The sequence below is a fragment of the Mytilus edulis genome, chromosome 2 (assembly GCF_963676685.1).
Source record: "Mytilus edulis chromosome 2, xbMytEdul2.2, whole genome shotgun sequence".
Classification (NCBI taxonomy): Eukaryota; Metazoa; Mollusca; class Bivalvia; order Mytilida; family Mytilidae; genus Mytilus; species Mytilus edulis.
The window spans coordinates 79,377,382-79,398,547 of record NC_092345.1 but is presented as its reverse complement, the minus strand read 5'-3'; the positions used below and the strand labels follow the sequence as shown (position 1 = coordinate 79,398,547).

Below are 21,166 nucleotides of genomic sequence, written 5' to 3'. Positions count from 1 at the left end.
AGGGCACATTTATTTATATATTTTAAATGACATATTCATATTAGGGAGTAGCACCGGTTCCTCATCGTCAACTGGAACTCAATTACCATCACAAACTCTCGGAACATCGAACACTGCTGGAACTAATGGTAATTTAGCTTTTAGATCAAATTTATAATATGATGTATATAGAGTGATAAATTCTGTTCCTTGAAAAATCATTATACAAAACTTTATAGCATACTTTCTCTTTCTTTTTTTAAAGACTCAATTTAAAAAAAATCGATTTTTTTTAAAGATATTCTAGGCAATCTTATATTATATCTTGAACTTTTATTTTAAATCTATTTCAAAAACTATAGCCCATACGCGTTAGTATAACCAATATCTGGTAAGAATTAGTGGTCCTTACTGACGACTCATTCTTACCTGTGAATATGATTAATCAATTCAGTATTTTATTTTCACCTTATGCATTCAAATATTCAAATATATAAAAACAATCACACAAGAGACACACTTTTTTATGCGGTACTTATTCCTATCTGAGCAGATTTATGTGAGACGATAACTACCTAAACAACATGTATATATGCATTAAAATTAAATATAAAGTATAAACATATACATCATAATTAAGATATTATTTACAAGATAAAACTTTCCGTCGTCTTCTCAGACTAAAATAACAGCTTTTAGGCACGTAATTACAAAATATTCGGTAATAAAAATACCATCTCCTGAATGCCTCTAAAAAAATTAAAATGTTCAACAATTTTAAGAGATTTAATACAATCTATCTAAGATCATTATAAATAGGACAGCTAGTTTTCTTGTTTGAATTATTTTACATTTGACATTTTGATGCCTTTTATAGCTGACTAGGCGGTATATTTTACTCAATGTTGAACGCCGTACGATGACCTTTAGTTAATATTTGGTCTCTTGTGGAGAGTTGTTCCGTTTCTCTTCCAGTAACATAGTTCCATACGTCCCAGTTTCAGCCCAATAAAAGCCATCCACTTCTAAATTTAGCAAAAGCGATTAAAATGCGTAAAACGTTTGAAATACGTTTAAAAATTATACATATATTTTTAGTTGCATACTGTGCTAGTAACCTAATACGATATGTATGGGGTCAGAAAATTCCATATGGGGTGACATTATTGACATGACCGTGAACAAAATGATGTATATTAACTGTAGTGTTAGTATTGCAAAGTCAACCAACTTAAGTTCAGTGAACCGGTCCTGACCATTAGTGTACATTTTTAGCAATATTATTTTTTTGACTGCCCCCATCCAACTCATGTCGCCATTAATTGGACCCCTCCACCACCCCAACATACTACTTGTTTAAATTTAAGTTAATAATATCTTATATTAAACATTTTATGAACCTTTGACTGATTAATCATGGCTTTCCGAAAAAAATATAATCAACACAATTAAGTAGAGCAAAACAATCATTTGTATTACTTCGTATGCGTCTAGAACACTTTTTTTAAACTGGGGAAATAAGATAAGCAGAACTGTTAGTTTCATACAACACAACGTAGCATTCAAAAAAATTAATGAAATATTATTCTATTTGCCCTTAAAGTATTTGATTGCATTCTTTTTTTGTAATGTTGACTATGACGTCATTTGTGTTTGTATATATGCCGTAAATTTTACAATTTGGTGTCTTTTTATCAACTGAGATTTGTATATGGATAAATAGTTTGAAAAGATGCTGAATTAAAAAAATAGCTTTGTTATTCCAAAGAAAATAAGTAATTCATCAGTCTTGTCTGATAAGACAGTGTCAAGTCTTCCTCTTGTTAGTTGATTCTTCATACATTTTGATCTGTTTGTGGTTAAAGCCATGAAGCTCTTGGAATATGTACAAGAATGTTACAAAAATGTTTTTTTTTATACAGCATTAAAACTAAAAATGGTGGTTATAACAATTATTCATGAACATCCCCAGTGTTTAAGAAGTACATAGAAAATACATAGTAATACCAAATTCAAGACCCATGACGTATGTCGTCAATTCTAAATTCCAAGAATCACGATAAAATATATAACTGCGTTCTTTAATTATGATATGGAAAGTGATATATAATGGAATATACATCAACGGTACCTGACTCTTTATATAAGCAAAGCAAATGTTTCGTCTTTGTAAGACTCGTCAGTGGCACTCGAATCAAATAAGATGGATTGCCAGATAAATTACAAAATTGCGAACAATGAACGTGATTCTAGTGCGATATTGATATATAACAATAACTTACCGTTAAACAATAAAAGAGGAAGAAGGTGTGTGCAGCAATACTTTCCGGTGACCATAGTTATTAATTTATATGTCATTTGGTTTATTGTGAAAAGTTTTTTTCATTTGCAATCATACCACATCTTCTGTTTATGTTTCCGTTTTAGTGGGTTGAGGGAATTAACAAAATCTCTATATTCTAACTTGATTAACATTCAAAGAAATATTATGGTCACAGACATATGCATATCTTATTAGTCTTGTGATGCATTTATAAAATAAAGCGAGCATACCTCTCGAAAAGCTTTCGATTCTACACGGCTTTCTTCTGGTATCGAAGTTATTGTTTCATACCTTTGCATGACTTGACGGTATTACTAAAAAAACTAAAAAAGGTTAAATTAACATATTTTCAGCACCGAGTTCAAATACTCTTTGGTCTGGAATGCCAGATATAAGCTCGTTTGGAATGACACAAGGTACGACAGGCCAGTCTGGAATGACTTCAGGCATGAATGGTCTGTCTGGAGCGACACAAGGTGGTGCGGCCGGTATGTCACCAAATGGTTTCGGAGGTAACAACCCAATGAATGGAATGTTTTTACCTCCAATGATGTCTGGAGGTATGGGTGGAATGCCACCTGGAGGAATGGGTGGTATGAGAGGAATGCCGCTTGGTGGAATGGGCGGTATGCCACCAGGAGGTATGGGCGGTATGGGTGGAATGATGCCCGGAGGTTTTGGAGGGATGCCACCTGGAATGAATAGCTTTGGTATGGGACAACAAGGAATGTCTGGAAATGGAGCTTCAACAACTGGTTCGACAACAGGAACGACTGGAGCAAGTTCAACCTCATCAAGAACCAATGGAGCTACTGCTGGTTCCGGTGGAATGATGCCTGGTTTAGGGGGTCTCGATGGAATGTTTTCTCCAATGATGCAGGGAATGGGATCAAATCCAGGCGCTGCAGGAATGTCATTTGGTTCACAGGGAGGAGATCCATTCGGTTCACAGGGAGCAAATCCATTCGGTTCACAGGGAGGAAATCCATTCGGTTCACAGGGAGCAAACCCATTTGGTTCACAAGGAATGCAATTCGGTACACAGGGCGCTGGTTCTACAACGGGAACAAATGGCGCAGCTTCAACAGCACAGACCACAGGAAACGGTATGGGTACAAGCGCATTTGCAGCGATGAATCAGTTTCCTGGCGCTTCAGGAAGCAACCAGCCTTCAGCTAGCTCAAATGCCGGAAGTCTACCGGTGATGTCTAATTTTGGTGGTAGGGCGGGAATGGCTAATATGTTTGGTAATTTATTATAATACTAACACAAACTATGTTCTAACCAGTTTTAAATGTATCTTTGGAACAATTTGAAGTATCCATCAAGTGGATTTTTTTTTCGACAGGAGTATTTCTTAATTAAGTGAGAGATTTAGAAACATATTAGTTAACTGGTTCGAATGTAGAAAAATGTTCGTTGATATAGATGTATCGGTATTGTAAAGAGAAAGAAGATACATTTTGATTATTAAATAACAAAAAGTAGACGTTTTCCTTCAACACATTATTGTACAACAATTGATACATCTGTTATCTCGTATCACAAATCTTAACAAATATTTAGTAGTTAATAAAAGTACTATTAACATTGAGGAACATATGAAAGGTATACCAACACTAGGTTGGGGTTAGTTAGTAAATTATTAAGTAGATATAGAAGAAAGCTATTTCATTCTTACAGAAGGCGTGCTTGCTTACAAATTGCTAGAAAAGTTCTTATATTAAATTTCAACACCTAAATAGAAAAGTGATTTTTTGTTGTACCAACAAATCACAATTTTTGTATATCCTCTACGACAGATTAAATCGATGTTAAAAAATATCCTCTGTTTAGAAATGTTTTTGTTCTGAGTTACTATTTTCTTTCATTGGTGACCAACTGCGTTTTATTATATATTCTGCCTTTCCGTAACATTGCCAACCTTTATTTATATTTTGTGCAACCTTTTTCTTGTCTTTTACTTAAAACCTGTCTGCTGTACTGTGTTTTCTTTAACTTTTATAACCGTTGGCTATATATGGCATTTGGTTGTGTGCTGTATTTCTGATCTTTCTATAATACTATCTTCATATATGGAAACGTACAAACATTGTGATAAGCTTTGTCTTTAAATACTTACTGCCATGGACGGCATTGTCTAATATATCCTATTTCTACCTTGTCCAAGTAAGTATATTTGTTTCTATATAACTGACCCCATCCTTCATATTTTACTATAACCCGAATATCTTACTATAACCCGAGTATTTTTTAATATACAAAACTATTACTCGACGAGTTTTCAGGATTTTGAGTGTGTTTTTAAAACGATAATTTTGGGTCTAGAGTAGCTCCATTTCTTTGTTTGTATTACTCTGCTTAGCTCGTCTCAAAACCTTCATTGCATAACTCGTCTCCTCATTGCAATATGTTTACTATGAATGATTTTATTGGATCAGCTTAAATTGATCATGGGAGTGGTTAACAAAATAAAGCAATTGATCTTAGGGATACTTAAATCTGACATGAAAAAATATTAACTAGTTAACATGTGATAACGATCAATCATAGTTACCATTATCTACGATCTGTCAGTAAGTTAGGTTTTTCATATTTACAAAAAAATAATACTTATATAAAATAAGGAGATGTGGTATGATTTCCAATGAGACAACCATCGCCCATAGACCAAATGACGTAATTGTTAGCAAATATTTGTTTATGCTTATTTTCATTATCAATACGAATCCATACGAATCCATTCATTGAAGCAAACAGTTTCTATGCCGTCTATAACAACAACAGTGGGTCTTGTTTGAAACCTGTTAAGTTTTCTATCAGTTAGTTCTATTTTATATCAGAATGAACACATTTTCAGTATGGTTATGATAATGGGAGCATTGCATTTTCTTATAGTTTAAAGCTATGAGTGGGGGGGGGGGGGGCAATGCTTATAGGATGATGTATTTAAAAAATCAAAGCTGTTATTTACTTTAATTGTTCAAAACTGTTTTCTAGAATATTTTGTTTGCATCTCAATTGACTTCAATTAGCTAATAAAAATCCACCAATTGTCTAAATAGGTTCAGTAACTATAGTTGAAAATTGCCTTGAGAAGCAGTTTTGCGATTAGAGTCCATTGTTCATCTTATTCCTAATTAAAACTGTTACCTTTTCATGCACTTTTGCACTTAATATATTTTAAATGATAGTTAAACATGTTGAATATATGAGGGACACTGTACATATTTTTTATTATAAAAGTTAACACAATAGTTAGGAATGATTGTTACAAATTAGGACATGTATTTTGTGGTTTGGAAAAGTATAATAACGAACTTTAAAAGGGAATACTTAAGGTAGCACAATACAAAGATTTTCCATCCCCAACCAGACATCTTTAAACTGATGTAATTCCACTCATCTTTCTTTAAATTTTATAAATGAGGTACCAAAAGAAAGAAGAAGGATTAATCTTCCAAATTGTGATAATTTCATTATGACATAATTATTACATAATTAATTGTTATGTAATTAGTTGCCATATTGTGATGTCCATACTTGAATGAATTTAGCTTCTTTGTTATTCATAGCATCCCAAAATATTTTATAGATTCTTGCAACAGTTTGACCTCCAAAACTGTGTCTCAGATTTTTCCTATTGTATTTCATTCTCTCATAAATCTACAATGAAATTTGCAACAATAATTCATAAGAGACCACTAAATTCAATTGGGTATAAAATTTGTTCTATTGATGTTTTTGGAAATCTGAGACACAGTTTTGGAGGTCAAGCTGTTTTGTACCAGAATCTATTAAATGTTTTGGATGCTATGAAGAACAAAGACGCTAAATTCATTCAAGTATGGACATCACAATATAGCAACTTATTACATAATAATTAATTATGTAATAATTATGTCATAATGAAATTATCACAATTTGAAAGATGAATCTTTCTTCATTCTTTTGGTACCTCATTTATAATATATAAAGAAGGATTAAATGAATTACATCAATTTAAAGTTGTCTGACTGGGAGTGAACAAATCTTTGTATTGTGCTACCTTAAGTTGTATCATCTGGCAATAAACAGAAAATATTGTTTATAACGATAACAGATGCGTATTTGTGAATGATTTTTTAGGGGAAGGGTAGGGTTTGAAGCAGTCATCTGACCAGTGATCCAAATAATCACCATATGACAAATAAGATACTGACAGTTTATAATTCCCTGTATCACTTATATTTACGTGTAGATTGGCGGTCAATTTGACCAGTAATATTTACCCCCTATGTAAATATATATATATATAACAAGTCTTAATTTAACATTCACGTTGAGATTGGCTGTCAATTTGTCCAGTATTTTTTTTACCACAACCTATGTAACACATCTTAATTTACCATTCACGTGTAGATAGGCGGTCAATTTGACCAACGATTTTTACCACCACCTATGTAATTATATATAACAAGACTTAATTTAACAATCACGTGTAGATTGACGGTCAAATTGGCCAGTGATTTTAACCATCACCTATGTAACACGTCTTAATTTAACATTCACATGTAGATTAACGGTCAATTTGACCAGCGATTTTACCACCCCTACCTAATGCTATATAACATGTCTTAATTTACCATTCACGTGTAGATTGACGGTGAGTTTTACCACCAAGTTTTGGTATTAAATTCACGTGTAGACTGTTTTTTCCTTATCCTTTGTCATTATTAAGTTATGTTTATATATACATGGAATCTTTCTGATTACATTCAACGTAGCACTAGGATTAACATGTTCGAAGGCTCATAAACTAACTTAAATCGCCTATATTTCTCAATGTTTGTAAATATTTTCCGTATTGCTAGGTTGTAACGTAAAAAAATTGTCTGTTGAAATATTAATGAAGTCAAAAAATATGAACTAAACAATTTGAATTCAATTATGGCAAAAAAGTAAAAACAATTTGCAAAAATTACGTGTGTAACTAAAGGTTTTACGTGTGATTTTGGATACATAAAAAGTGACTGCAAAAATGTCGTTTTGATTTTTTACATATTCACTTAAAAAAGGACACTATAACCGTAACGTTTGACTTTGTTTCGGTCATTGCAAAAAAATGTGATTATCGTTATACAAATGTATATTTTGAAATTGAATGAAAAAAATGTTAACTAAAAAGACACAGACTGAACGAGACTTATTACGTTTTTTTTTTGAAGAATTTTTTGAATTAAACTTGACTGCTATAGCAACAGATAAACAAACTATAATACAGAATTTGTAAAGAAACGAAAAATATATTCCAATCAAGAAATGAAATTACAGAAAGTAAAAATTTGGACGGATAACTTATTTTGTTTAAAATAACTTTGGCATATACATATCAGACTTTTCTACTTTTGTACTTAAATTTTAATTTGACTACAAATAATTTGTTTTCTTTTCTCTAAGTTGATAATGTATAGGAAACAGGTTAATACAAAAAAGATTTCCATTGAATAAACATGCTTTTTAACCAGTTCTAGTTGCTTTTAATATCTTCTTTGGCTTGCTTTCTAGGTGCACCTAGTCTAGAAAATGAACTGATAAGTTTTCTTGGACTAGATCCACAGTTCACAATGCCATCGCTTGGAACATCCGGTAAGAGTTCTTCTCTTTTCCAGTGACGTGTTTAACTGTTTGTTTGGATTCTGTTGATAAGGTCTCGTTGTGCAATATTTTTTACTACTTTTTCAAGGCAATCTGTTTATTATACGTACGAGACATTTCACAATAGAATTTAAAAAAAATATGTTTGAATGTGTAGACTGTCGCAATTGAACAAATAAAAGAAAAAAAGTTTGTCCTTTTGTAATGTTTATACACTTAAGGTCTGTAACTATCATAGTATATTACTCACGTTCATATAATTATTGAGAATGTCATAATATAAGTTTAAGGATGTACTTAGGTCAGGTTTAGGAGTTTTTTGTCGTATGTTCGGACTTCTTATGTTTTTTTCATACGACACTTGCTCGTATCACCCACTTTTCCGTTTATAGAAGACCATCAATTTGAGACCCAAATATTGCAAATGCTAAATATATGACAAAAGTCCGAATCAGTCTTTTCCCACCATTAAAAAAAATCGCAAAAGAGGAGTTCCATATCCGATCAATATTTTTTATCTAATTTTGTTCCTTTAGTAACGCTCTTTTTTATAAATCTCACCTAGCTACATCCTTAAGAATTAAAAGTTGTGGTTTTGTTAGAGTAGGGAGTTCACCTTTTAATATTTGATAATTTTTAATTATAGGAGGCACCAATCAAGGTTAGATGGAAGTGACGTATTTGGTTGTTGTGGGAAACATTAATAGAGACGGAATCTTAACATCATTGATCTGATATACAATATGAACTTGCATTTTTAATGCTCATTATATATAAGAAAATAAAATCAATAAGTGACAATTATACTATGTGGGATATGATATTTATATCTATACAATAATGTGATTTAAATCCATACTATACATGCTAACTTGCATTTAATCCAAATGGTTAGATTGAATGCTTGTTTGTCATGCTTGAAAGTGGAAAATTGTCGAACAAAGATGTCTTGGTATGCTTTGAAAAAGGAAAACCGAAATAAATAGATCTTCTTATTTAAGGAATATTAAAGAAATAGATCTAGAGAAAAATAACATGTATGACACCTTTAATATAAGAGATACTTATAGTATTAAACCAATAACTGTTTATTTGTCAGGTGCTTTTGGAAATATTATTCATGTAAAATGAAACAATTATTAACAATGAGAAAATTTAGAGTAGACTTTACACGTTTAGCATATTATTATTAGTTGTTGTGTATTGTATACGAAAGGGTAATAAAAATTTTATAGATACATTTGTATTTGACTTTGTTTGTCTCAAGAATCAGTATTATGCAGACGACAAAGATATATCTGTGTTCTCAGATGTATAAATATTGCCAAAATAAACCGTGCGAAACCATAAAGATTTTTTAAGGTCGTAAACGTTGTAGGTCTGAAATATGGAACACTTGACTACTATATTAACATTGATATTTTTGTCTTCGAGTAATTTTTTTCTGAAGCTCGAAAAAAGATGACATTGATGAACCTATATGTTAACATTATCTAAGGCATTGCATGTTCTCAAAGGTGCAGCATCGAGAGATGACCACATATTTTTGTTAAAAGCATGTATACAAAATGTTCTTATTTTTGTTTTATCAGTTGTATGTAAAAAGATATAAGGTCGTTACAAAAAGATACTGTGTTGAATATGTATCCTGTTTTAAGCTATTTAACTTGAGAAATGTTGGTATTCAAGTACATGTATGCGGCTATTCTGTTAAAGATACGGAAAACTATAATTATCAAATTGGCGTCATACTTGTTTTGAATTGTAAGCGTGAATATCATACTTTATTTGTTCTAGCTGCGCAACTTGAGGAATTCCCGACGAATCTCGTTTTTTCTTCTAGTCTGATGGTTACAGGAGAATACATTTTATATTTACAACACGTAGACCTTACTAGTATTTTTGCAAAGTAAACACTATGAAAAGGAAAGGGTGACGAAATCGTCATCAGGTTTAATTGTACCAAATCGCTACGATACCAATAATGATCAACACAATATATGGTAAACGAGAACTAAATTAACATATTAAAAGTGCTTTACAGAGAAATATTCGAATATATATGTTTGTATTGCCAAACAGTGTAAGGGGGATGTGGAGTCGGCATATAAGTTTTTCCTTCTGGTTTTGTGTTCAAACGGATTACTCCAGATTCAACATTTAAATTTCTTAATTCGATGTTCTTATTAGTTATAATTGCCAATTGACCTATATGTTTCTTAATCAATGTCGTATTACCATATATTTAACAAACAAGTTTAATATGTTTTATATATTATACTATATCATGTTTATGGCGTAGTTTTACTCTGAAACAGGTGTACATAGACTTTCTGCTAAAAGAATATCCCTTAATTAACCCAAATTTTCAAAAATGTACAACTATTTCATTGTGTGTCTGCATTCTAATATTGTTTCATCTAAATTCATGCAAAACATTCTGAGTTATCCTGTGTGTGAAACAATTTTGGTTCTGAATTTCCAATTTCGAATTATAGACTCTTAGGACTCTTGTGGATAAGATATTGTAATGATAATTTCTGTTAATTTGTCGTTCAAAATCGGTCTATCTGATTGTTATTACTAAAAATAAATGCAAAAAATATCGAAACAAACAGACAAACAAATAAAAATAGAATTTGAATAAAAAACCAACTGACAAATAAAAACAAAACAATAACCTCTAACTTGCAGAACTAAAATAAATTTCAAATTTCATTGTTTTAAAATTTCCACTATCAGTGAGGGGTCAAATCAGACGCATGCCAACAAGGGAAGATATACAAAGAATAAGGACACAACAAGGCCGAGCACTTCCAGCAAGAGCACAAATCAGTAGAGCAGCCAGAATGCCCATTACAACTAATACTAGAAGAACTAGAGGCGAGTTTCGTGACACTGAAATGACTGTTGGTAGTAGAACACCAACCGAATTACAAGCTGTGAGTACATCTCGGACACAGAATACTAGAAGAGCTAGAGGCGAGTTTCGAGACACTGAAATGAATATTGGTGGTGGAACACAAACCGAATTACAAGCTGTGGGTACATCTCGGACACAGAATACTAGAAGAACTAGAGGCGAGTTTCGAGACACTGAAATGAATATTGGTGGTAGAACACAAACCGAAGTACAAGCTGTGGATACATTTCGTACACAGGATACAAGGAGAAATAGAAATAATGACATCAGGAATACTAGAGCAGAGAGTGCTAGAACAATTAGAACACAGACATCTGGTATAGACGAAACAGCTGCAACATTACCAGAGCAAAGACAAACAGCAGCAACATTACCAGAACAAAGACAAACAGTAGCTGGTGGTAGATCAAATTCCAATTTTGCCATAGTTCCTATGAATGTTGAACAAACCGGAGGAAGGACCTCAACCAACAGGAGGCCAGTTTTAGCAATAGTCCCGATAGATAACAATGCTCAGCCAGCAGATTTTGTCAATTTTGCCAGAACTATTCCAAGATGTAAGTTGTATTTCTAAATTATTACGATGATATTTGCACGCAAAATAATTTTGATATCAGAAACGATTTTGTTTTTTGTCCATGGATTTATGAGTTTTGAACAGCGGTATACTACTGTTGCCTTTATTTACATGAATTATCATTGATATGGTTATATTTATAAATTAACTGTTTACAAAATTTTGAATTTTTGAAAAACTAAGGCTTTTCTAACTCAGGCATAGATTACCTTAGCTGTATTTGGAATAACTTTTCGGAATGCTGGTCCTTAATGCTCTTCAACTTCGTACCTTATTTGGCCTTTTAAACTTTTTTGGATTCGAGTGTCACTGATGAGTCTTTTGTAGACGAAACGCGCGTCTGGCGTATATACAAAATGTAGTCCTGGTATCTATGATGAGTTTATTTACAACAGAAAGATTTGTGCTATCAAATATACATTATGATTAAATCAAGACATGATGATGGTGCCATCAAACAAAATGATACTGAACAAGATACGTTCTTTACTGAAAAGTTTTGTTAAATGAAATGATAGCATATGTGTGAGGCATTCTGTAACTGAAAAATAATGTTAAAGAAAATCCAGCCGTGGTCAATTGTTATAACCACTCAAATGTTCGTACAAGGTAACAATACTAATAAAATAATGTAATAAAACACAATACAATTAATTTCAAAACAGGAAATAACAAATTTTAACGAAACAACATCCCATTTCCAAACCATTTCCATAGGTAAATTTAAGTCCAAAATGAGTGAAATGAAGCTGAATAATGAATAATAGCTGTTGATTGATACAAACAATCAAATGGTCAATCAATTTTTCAGAAATAAGATTCTTAATATCATTTCGTAGTGGCGAAGTATGCACTCTGCCGATACAATACAATACAATATATGTTCTTTCCAACTAAGATCCCTCAGGGAGCAATGACAAAGAAACAATCATGATTTAGCTTAACAAACAATGCAGTACAATGATAATTATAGATAATTTTATATGTTTAAATTCTATGCACTAAGGATGTTGAATAGAAATTATGTTTTTCCTTCTATTTACAGCTGTTTTACAACAAGCAAGATAGAAATTTTACAGAAGGTAAATATTTCATAGGAAAAAGGGTACTTTATATACAAAAATACAAATGGTAATGGAAACATACTTGCTCTAACAAAAAAATAATATAAAAAGAGAATAAGCATAAAGGTTCGATGTATCAACATGATACATTTTGCAATTAATGTTTAATATATGTAAGTAATGAATAAAGAAATGTGTTTTGAAAGTGTGATAGTTTGTTCCTTTTGGAATACGTTACTAATATTTACACAGTGAACAGAGAAAAGGTAGCTCTACATTTCGTTGTTTCGTAAATGGTTGGTTTGGAATGCTGTTTCGCTGTTATTTGTCGACAAGCATTTGAAAATTCATATTCGCTTATAAATAATCCAAAGGAAAAAAAATACTTCAAAGAGGGATAAAGTTGTTGAAATTATGGAAATTAAGGAATCTTACCCAAATAAGTTCACATTTTGTAAAACATTAATTCGAATATATCTGCAATTTAAATTTTTCAACCATTTTTTATAATCTTTCAGATAACAAAGCTGTAGAAATCAAATTTGTCTACATCGACATAGTATATCACAATGTCATATTGTGTAAAAAGAAAAGACTTAAATGTGTATACAAGTGATTCGACATACATTTGATGAAGATTGGTATCGATCCCAGAAGTTATTCAAAGTGCAATGCTAGACAAACAATAGAAATACGATTTATATACCATTGAACATTTCTGTAATATTTGAAGGATACACATTAGGCAGAATCGTGGAGAACTGAAGAAACAATACTGTTGAAATGTTTTGTTGTATAGTATATAATTACGTTATTGTATAATTGTATGATATGTATATGTTTTGTAGAGAGAGGGAATTTCACATCCGGGAGTTGATATACCCGGATAGATATGTTTTTGTACAACCGTTTGTTTATAGTTTATAATGTTTAACATGTATTTGCTATTTGCTTGGTCAGTGTAGGTTAAAAATGCCACTCGTTCAAGCTCTGATATGTTTAAAATTCATAATTAATTGTGTATGATGTATTTGGACCTTTCACCTCATGTCAACTTTTCATTTTTTAATAAAAAGGCGGAGTCAGAATAAAAAAAAACAGTGACAATTCTTTTTTGTACAAAGCAATTGTTTTTTCAAAATCGAATTATTTCTCTGAACCAAACCACTTCAAGTCACCACAATGACATTTGAAAACTGGCGCCTTCTAAAAACTTATTTTATAAATAAATAAGCCTTTTAGAAAACGTACTGTGTGAAAGTTTCTGTCATTTGTAAGGACATATTGACCGCAATACATTGCAATTCGACAGAAAATAGTATTCAGAAACAAAAAGTGTTGTTCTTTTCAATTAAAAAAGGAGCAACAGATACAACTACTGATCAAATTTTAAAGATGTGTGAAGAAATGAGTTTAACGTTTCCATGCTAGTCTGATTCTTTACTCTCAATTTAAATGTATCTGTAACAATATACACTTACTAAATTTGAACACCGGTATACTACTGTTGCCTTTATTGTAATATTAACATGCCAATTTTTGCAAAACAGACTTAGGTACGGCAAGCATACTACATTCCCTTATTTTTATGAGGAAAAGTAAAATTTTCCATTCACTATGCCGTTTAAATATTTTGAGTAACATCTTCTGTGTTGACCCGACTATTGAAACAAAAAAAATACCACAGATAGAGTTAAGTCTGCCTCATACACAATGCATCTTAACTGATCAGAACTGAACTTTTTGACAAAAGTTGATTGAAGCTTCCCAAATGTAAACTTTCAATTTCACAAAAAGGATAAAATTAACAAAGAAGATATGAACCAAAGGTCTTTATTGGAAAAGTTTAAGGCATCCTTAGAAAAATTATGAGCGCTATCATGAATGTGCTCACTGTATTGAACTATCTGCGTCATATTTGACCATAGAATACATTCAAAGTGCCGTAGCCACAATACCGTCCTTTTGTCCTCAAGTGAGACATCATCTAACGCTAAATGATATGCACTTGTTATGATCAACACGACGGGTGTTACTTTTGGAGCAGGGTCTGTTTACCTTTTCGATCAATTGAAGATTTGGTTGTTATATACTACTGTTTATCTTTTATTGATTTTGTTATGTTTATCATCGACCTCGTAGGTGATGGCGGTTGATGTTGTCAGTTGTATATACTGTCCAGTATTTTCTGTTTTGTTTTGGGATTTAATTATTGAGTGTTCCTTTGGTATATTCTGCCTCTTTATGAAATATTTTCTGAACAACTTATTTTCATGAAGTCAAAATGTTAATCAGCTAGACACATATAGCTGTTGAAGACAAATATAAATTTTACATGTTTTTTGTATTAAAAAAAATCATCAAAGGACATATTTAAACAACATTTCTCACGATTTCTTTGAACAGTTTTACAGACAAACACCATCATACACAATATCATCAAAGAACATATTTAAACAACATTTCTCACTATTTCTGTGAACAGTTTTACAGACAAACACCATCATACACAATATCATCAAAGAACATATTTAAACAACATTTCTCACTATTTCTGTGAACAGTTTTACAGACAAACACCATCATACACAATATCATCAAAGAACATATTTAAACAACATTTCTCACTATTTCTTTGAACGGTTTTACAGACAAACACCATCGTACACAATATCATCAAAGAACATATTTAAACAACATTTCTCACGATTTCTGTGAACAGTTTTACAGACAAACACCATCGTACACAATATCATCAAAGAACAGATTTAAACAACATTTCTCACTATTTCTGTGAACAGTTTTACAGACAAACACCATCATACACAATATCATCAAAGAACAGATTTAAACAACATTTCTCACTATTTCTGTGAACAGTTTTACAGACAAACACCATCATACACAATATCATCAAAGAACATATTTAAACAACATTTCTCACTATTTCTTTGAACAGTTTTACAGACAAACACCATCATACACAATATCATCAAAGAACATATTTAAACAATATTTCTCACGATTTCTGTGAACAGTTTTACAGACAAACACCATCATACACAATATCATCAAAGAACATATTTAAACAATATTTCTCACGATTTCTGTGAACAGTTTTACAGACAAACACCATCATACACAATATCATCAAAGAATTTCAACATATTTAAACAACTTTTCTCACGATTTCTATGAACAGTTTTACAGACAAACACCATCATACACAATATCATCAAAGACATATTTAAACAACATTTCTCACGATTTCTGTGAACAGTTTTACAGACAAACACCATCATACACAATATCATTAAAGGACTATTTAAACAACATTTCTCACGATTTCTGTGAACAGTTTTACAGACAAACACCATCATACACAATATCATCAAAGAACATATTTAAATAACATTTCTCACGATTTCTGTGAACAGTTTTACAGACAAACACCATCATACACAATATCATCAAAGAACATATTTAAACAACATTTCTCACGATTTCTGTGAACAGTTTTACAGACAAACACCATCATACACAATATCATCAAAGAACATATTTAAATAACATTTCTCACGATTTCTGTGAACAGTTTTACAGACAAACACCATCATACACAATATCATCAAAGAACATATTTAAACAACTTTTCTCACGATTTCTATGAACAGTTTTACAGACAAACACCATCATACACAATATCATCAAAGACATATTTAAACAACATTTCTCACGATTTCTGTGAACAGTTTTACAGACAAACACCATCATACACAATATCATTAAAGGACATATTTAAACAACATTTCTCACGATTTCTGTGAACAGTTTTACAGACAAACACCATCATACACAATATCATCAAAGAACATATTTAAATAACATTTCTCACGATTTCTGTGAACAGTTTTACAGACAAACACCATCATACACAATATCATCAAAGAACATATTTAAACAACATTTCTCACGATTTCTGTGAACAGTTTTACAGACAAACACCATCATACACAATATCATCAAAGAAACGTAGATGATTTTTTAAACACCATCAAAAGATAAAAATATCTACGCGATGTTTATTTTTTTCTCTGATTTATTTGAAGTTAAAATCATTGTCTCGACGTTTAAATATGTTTTTTGTTTACTTTTTTAAAATTTGGTTCGTTTTAAAGAAGATGTTAGTTGTTTGAAATCCTCACTTATTTCTGAGTGTGTTAGATAACGGATGATTTTAAATGATAGCAATTGTGTGTGATTCAAAATTTAAATGACAACTGAGAAAAGAGAATGATAAAAAGAAACCTGTGGTTCGATTGCCAATAAGACAACTATTTAACAAATAAAGCGAATTTAAGCAACTACAAGTCACTGTACGGTCTTTAAAGAGACCAAAAACCAATACTGTATAGTCCACTATAATAGTTCCTAACATGAAAAAATGTGATACATTTAAAAAAAAAAACGAAAAAAAAACGAATTATGACAAAATAGTTATCAAAGGTACCAGGATTATAACTTAATACGCCAGACGCGCGCTTCGTCTACGTAAGTCTCATCTGTGACGCTCAGATCAAAATAGTTATAAAGCCAAACAAGTACAAAGTTGAAGAGCATTGAGGACCCAAAATTCCAAAAAGTTGTGCCAAATACGGCTTCGGTAATCTATTCCTGGGATAATAAAATCCTTTGTAACAGGAAAGGTAAGGGCCGATATTGGCCTCAAATTTCAGGTTCATCTAACAAAAGTTTTTGGACACTTTTTAAACACTTACGTGTCTTTTTCAATTAATTCGATTAGTGTATGTGAAAGATTTTAACTGATTTAGTCATGAAAAACGCTCTGATTCAAGCTTAAATATGAAAAATCTATCAAATATGCCAAAAAACGTCACTTTTCGGATGGTTTTGTCAAAAATGAAAGTGGCCACATCCATGTTCATCATCAACCTTTATATATGTTTTGTATTATCATCAAATACAACTTACATTTCAGTATTATGAATGAACACGAATGCGGCCACTTGCATTTCAGACGGAAACCGTCTAAAAATAAACCAAAATGCTAAAATTTTGAAGATTTCAGTAATTTAGCATGACTTAATGATGACAGAACGCGATATTTGTGCATTGTATTGTCAAAAACAGCTCATATTTATGTAGCAGAAGCATTTTACTTTCCAAAATATAGCTTAAAAATTACATTTTCGCAATTTTCTAAAACTGCTATATTTTGGGGCCAAAAAGAGGTCTTACTGAACCTACTCCTTTATAAAAATGACCATATAATTTATATTCATGTCAACACCGAAGAGCTGACTACTGGGCTTGTGATACCCTCGGGGACGAAACGTCAACCAGCAGTAGCATCGACTTAGTGGTGTAAATAGTTATCAAAGGTACCAGGATTATAATTTTTAAAATACGCTAGACGCGCGTTTCGTCTACCTAAGACTCATCAGTGACGCTCAGAACAAAATAGTTATAAAGCCAAACGAGTACAAATATAAAAAAAAAGATGTGGTATGATTGCAAATGAAACAACTGTCCACAAGAGACCAAAATGACACAGAAATTAACAACTATAGGTCACCGTACGGCCTTCAACAATGAGCAAAGCCCATACCACATAGTCAGCTATAAGAGGCCCCGATAAGACAATGTAAAACAATTCAAACGAGAAAACTAACGGTCTTATTTATATAAAAGAATAGTATGTAATAATCTACAAAATGTTTGTTTTTCAAGAGGGGCTCGGCAAAAGGGTAATTTAAGTAGTTGAACTACTGTTTCACTAGCCCGTATACAATAAGATTGTGGAACCGTATCCAGCTCCATGTATGCACCATGTGATTATATAACTGTATATAGCAGGCACTTAATTAAAAATGTGAAGAAAAAAACCCGAAAATATGATTGATGATTTATGGATGAGACAAAATCATTCATTACTTAATAAATGATTTTATAATGTATTATCAAATATTGTATGTCTTTTTCGTCTCAGTACCAGATTGTTTTCGTGTCCTTTTCATCTCAATACCAGAATGCATGACAAAGGAGACGATTTTAATTTTGAAATTATCAATTTCACCACCGCAGTAGGTAACATACCAATTCAACAGCATATTCCCACATCTTTCGGTATTCTAGAGGTTAAAGGTGTATCTCAGATTTTGTTAAACGTCACAAGTGTCTAAGCAGAAAGTTGTGAACCAGTGATATGTCAAAGAAGGTCTCGTCCTTTTGTCTTAAAAAAGCTCATCGGAAGGTACTAAGATCTTGGAGTACAGATTCTGGGTACTGACGTTGTTTATCATCTTAATAACATGTTATAGAATATTTTATTTGTCTTTTTGAATATTCCTTTTACTATCGAGTCTATTTTGGGTGATATCCATTTGACGTGGCTCTGTTCTTATGCATCCCGTCATTGTGGTATTGCATTGTGGTAAATTTTTGTATTTTTGTCTTGTTTTTGCTTATGTGCTTGTCTATATGCTTTTTTCGTTTATCTTTGTTTGTTACAAGTGAGAGGTTTTAATCAACAATGTGTTACATAAAAAAATGCATGTATCAAGTCTGGAATATGACAGTTGTTATCTATTCGTTTGATGTGACCGAGTTCTTGATTTTACCATTTGATGAGTGACGTTTCGTTTTTAATTTTTCTCGGAATACGTAATTTTCACAATAATGCATTACTTGCCATTTTTTTTACTGGCTTTTCTTTATAAATCAAGTTTAACATAAAAAAGAAAGATAATTTCAAATCCGTTAAAAATAGTTCATCTTGACTGCTATTGCACTCCACATGTTTACCTCAGAGTATGGTCATCAAGCACTAGAGAGGTTTCATTTTAAAACAACATTTGGGAGCAAATAAATGCGAGATGGTTGGAATGGACATCGTATCCTTACTGCAGAAAACAGGGTTCATACATTAACTTTAAGGAATATTGTCACTCGCAGTATAAAATTGCTTAACTTCGCAAGATCGTTCAGCGTGATACAATACGAGGGACAATCTGAACATTATTCCTCAATATCAGTGAAACCCTTGAAATATAATTTACTGCGAGGGCTAATGTTCCTCTATAATACCTTAAAGGGTACAATTTAATTTACCGTCAAAGGCGACAGAATGATTTTGAAAGTGTTTAAAAATAATAATAATCGAATTAGGACAATTAAACATAATCACCTCTGTAAAGCTTGTCAAGACAAAAGAAAACAGTTTCATACAATATAAAAAAAAAACGCGGAAAAGTATCAAGAGGAATCTCTTGCTTAGGAAAACAAGCAATATAATTGAGAATCGCTTTGTTTAGCGTTCTGGACCTTTTTTTTTACAGGCGAGACAAAATGATGAGTAGGAATTCCACAAAATACTACATAAAAACTAAACTCAACGAAAAACCGGATTGAACTTGGATGATGCGAAAAGGAAAGGCACAGATCGGGATGCATAGTCGTAGACTGGGCATCAAAACAAGCTTATGCATTGGGGTGAATATGTAACAAAAAATTTGTTCCGGCGTGACATTTGTTCCACCGGAACAAATTTCATAGGAAATATGTTCCACTGGAACTTATGTCACAGAAAATATGTTCCAGCACTGTAAAATTTGTTCCGGAACTAATTTTTTAACCAAGTGTGAAATAAGTTCCGGAACAAAAATCACAGCACCATGAGTTTTGTTCCAATATTAAAATTTAAAAGTGAAATAAGTTCTTTTGATATTAGTTTTAACATGTTTAAACGAAGGTATTTTATAGGAATCAATGAAAATGTTCTGCTCGAAACTTATTTCACAGAAAATAAGTTCTGTGCTTGCATGGGGTACATTTGCAATTGAAGGAATGACTGTAGGATGAAGATAAGAAAATGATGCGATGATAATGTATCTGTGTTTTATGGTTTATGTGGTATTCAACCTCCTTGTTTCCTAATGATCTGTCATGGGTGTTCTAATCATACATGTACTTAGCTATGATAATTGCACATTTTTAAAAGAATGTGTCTTTTGTTTCTTTATGTCTTTTAATATAATTGATCAGTCACTTTGTCCTTTTCAGAAAGTACAAATGTTCATCTTTAACTATAATACTTTTTTTCGGAGTGACTTTTATTATTATTTCTTATTCTACTCTTTCCTGGCTCATAAGGTCCATTTTTAGTATTATTAATTGAGCATGTTATTAAAATTTTGCTTTACTCCACATGATCCAATTGGATGTTTACACTTTTTATTTATTACATTATCAATATAATACATGTTTTTTTAATGTTTTTTTTATAATGACTTTAAACTCACTGATGACAAGTGCTCAGTATATAAGATAACTTGTTTAACCAGTGGAACATATTTCACAGACAAGGAACTTATTTCACCAGGTAAGGAACAAATTTTACAAATCCAGAACTTATTTCACCAGGTAAGGAACAAATCTCACAAACATGGAACTTATTTCACTAGGTAAGGAACAAATTTCACCAACCCAGAACTTATTTCACCAAGTAAAGTGTGGAACTTATTTCATAGAGATGGAACAAATTATATAGAAATTGTCTGTGAAAAAAGTTCTCCCAGAACATATTTCCTGTGAAATTAGTTCCACTGGAACTTTTTTCACAGGAACAAATTTTGGCTCACAAA

General features: G+C 31.7%; 1 protein-coding gene across 12 annotated transcripts in view; it reads left to right on the top strand.

Annotated features, from left to right (window-relative positions):
- The window catches only part of LOC139513069 (uncharacterized), a 28,750-nt gene extending 15,138 nt beyond the window's left edge, over positions 1–13,612 (top strand). For 8 of the 12 annotated variants that reach the window (XM_071301198.1, XM_071301208.1, XM_071301199.1 and 5 more), the window contains 3 exons: positions 45–128; positions 2,656–3,549; positions 8,586–9,179. In XM_071301198.1, the coding sequence (XP_071157299.1) occupies positions 45–128; positions 2,656–3,549; positions 8,586–8,605 (998 nt within the window). In that variant the 3' untranslated portion in view covers positions 8,606–9,179. Of the gene's footprint in view, positions 1–44; positions 129–2,655; positions 3,550–8,585; positions 9,180–10,681; positions 11,420–12,484; positions 12,522–13,021 lie in introns of those variants that run through there. The other 4 variants (XM_071301205.1, XM_071301209.1, XM_071301210.1 and 1 more) reach the window with 2 other exon arrangements.
- Positions 13,613–21,166: the final 7,554 nt, after the last annotated feature.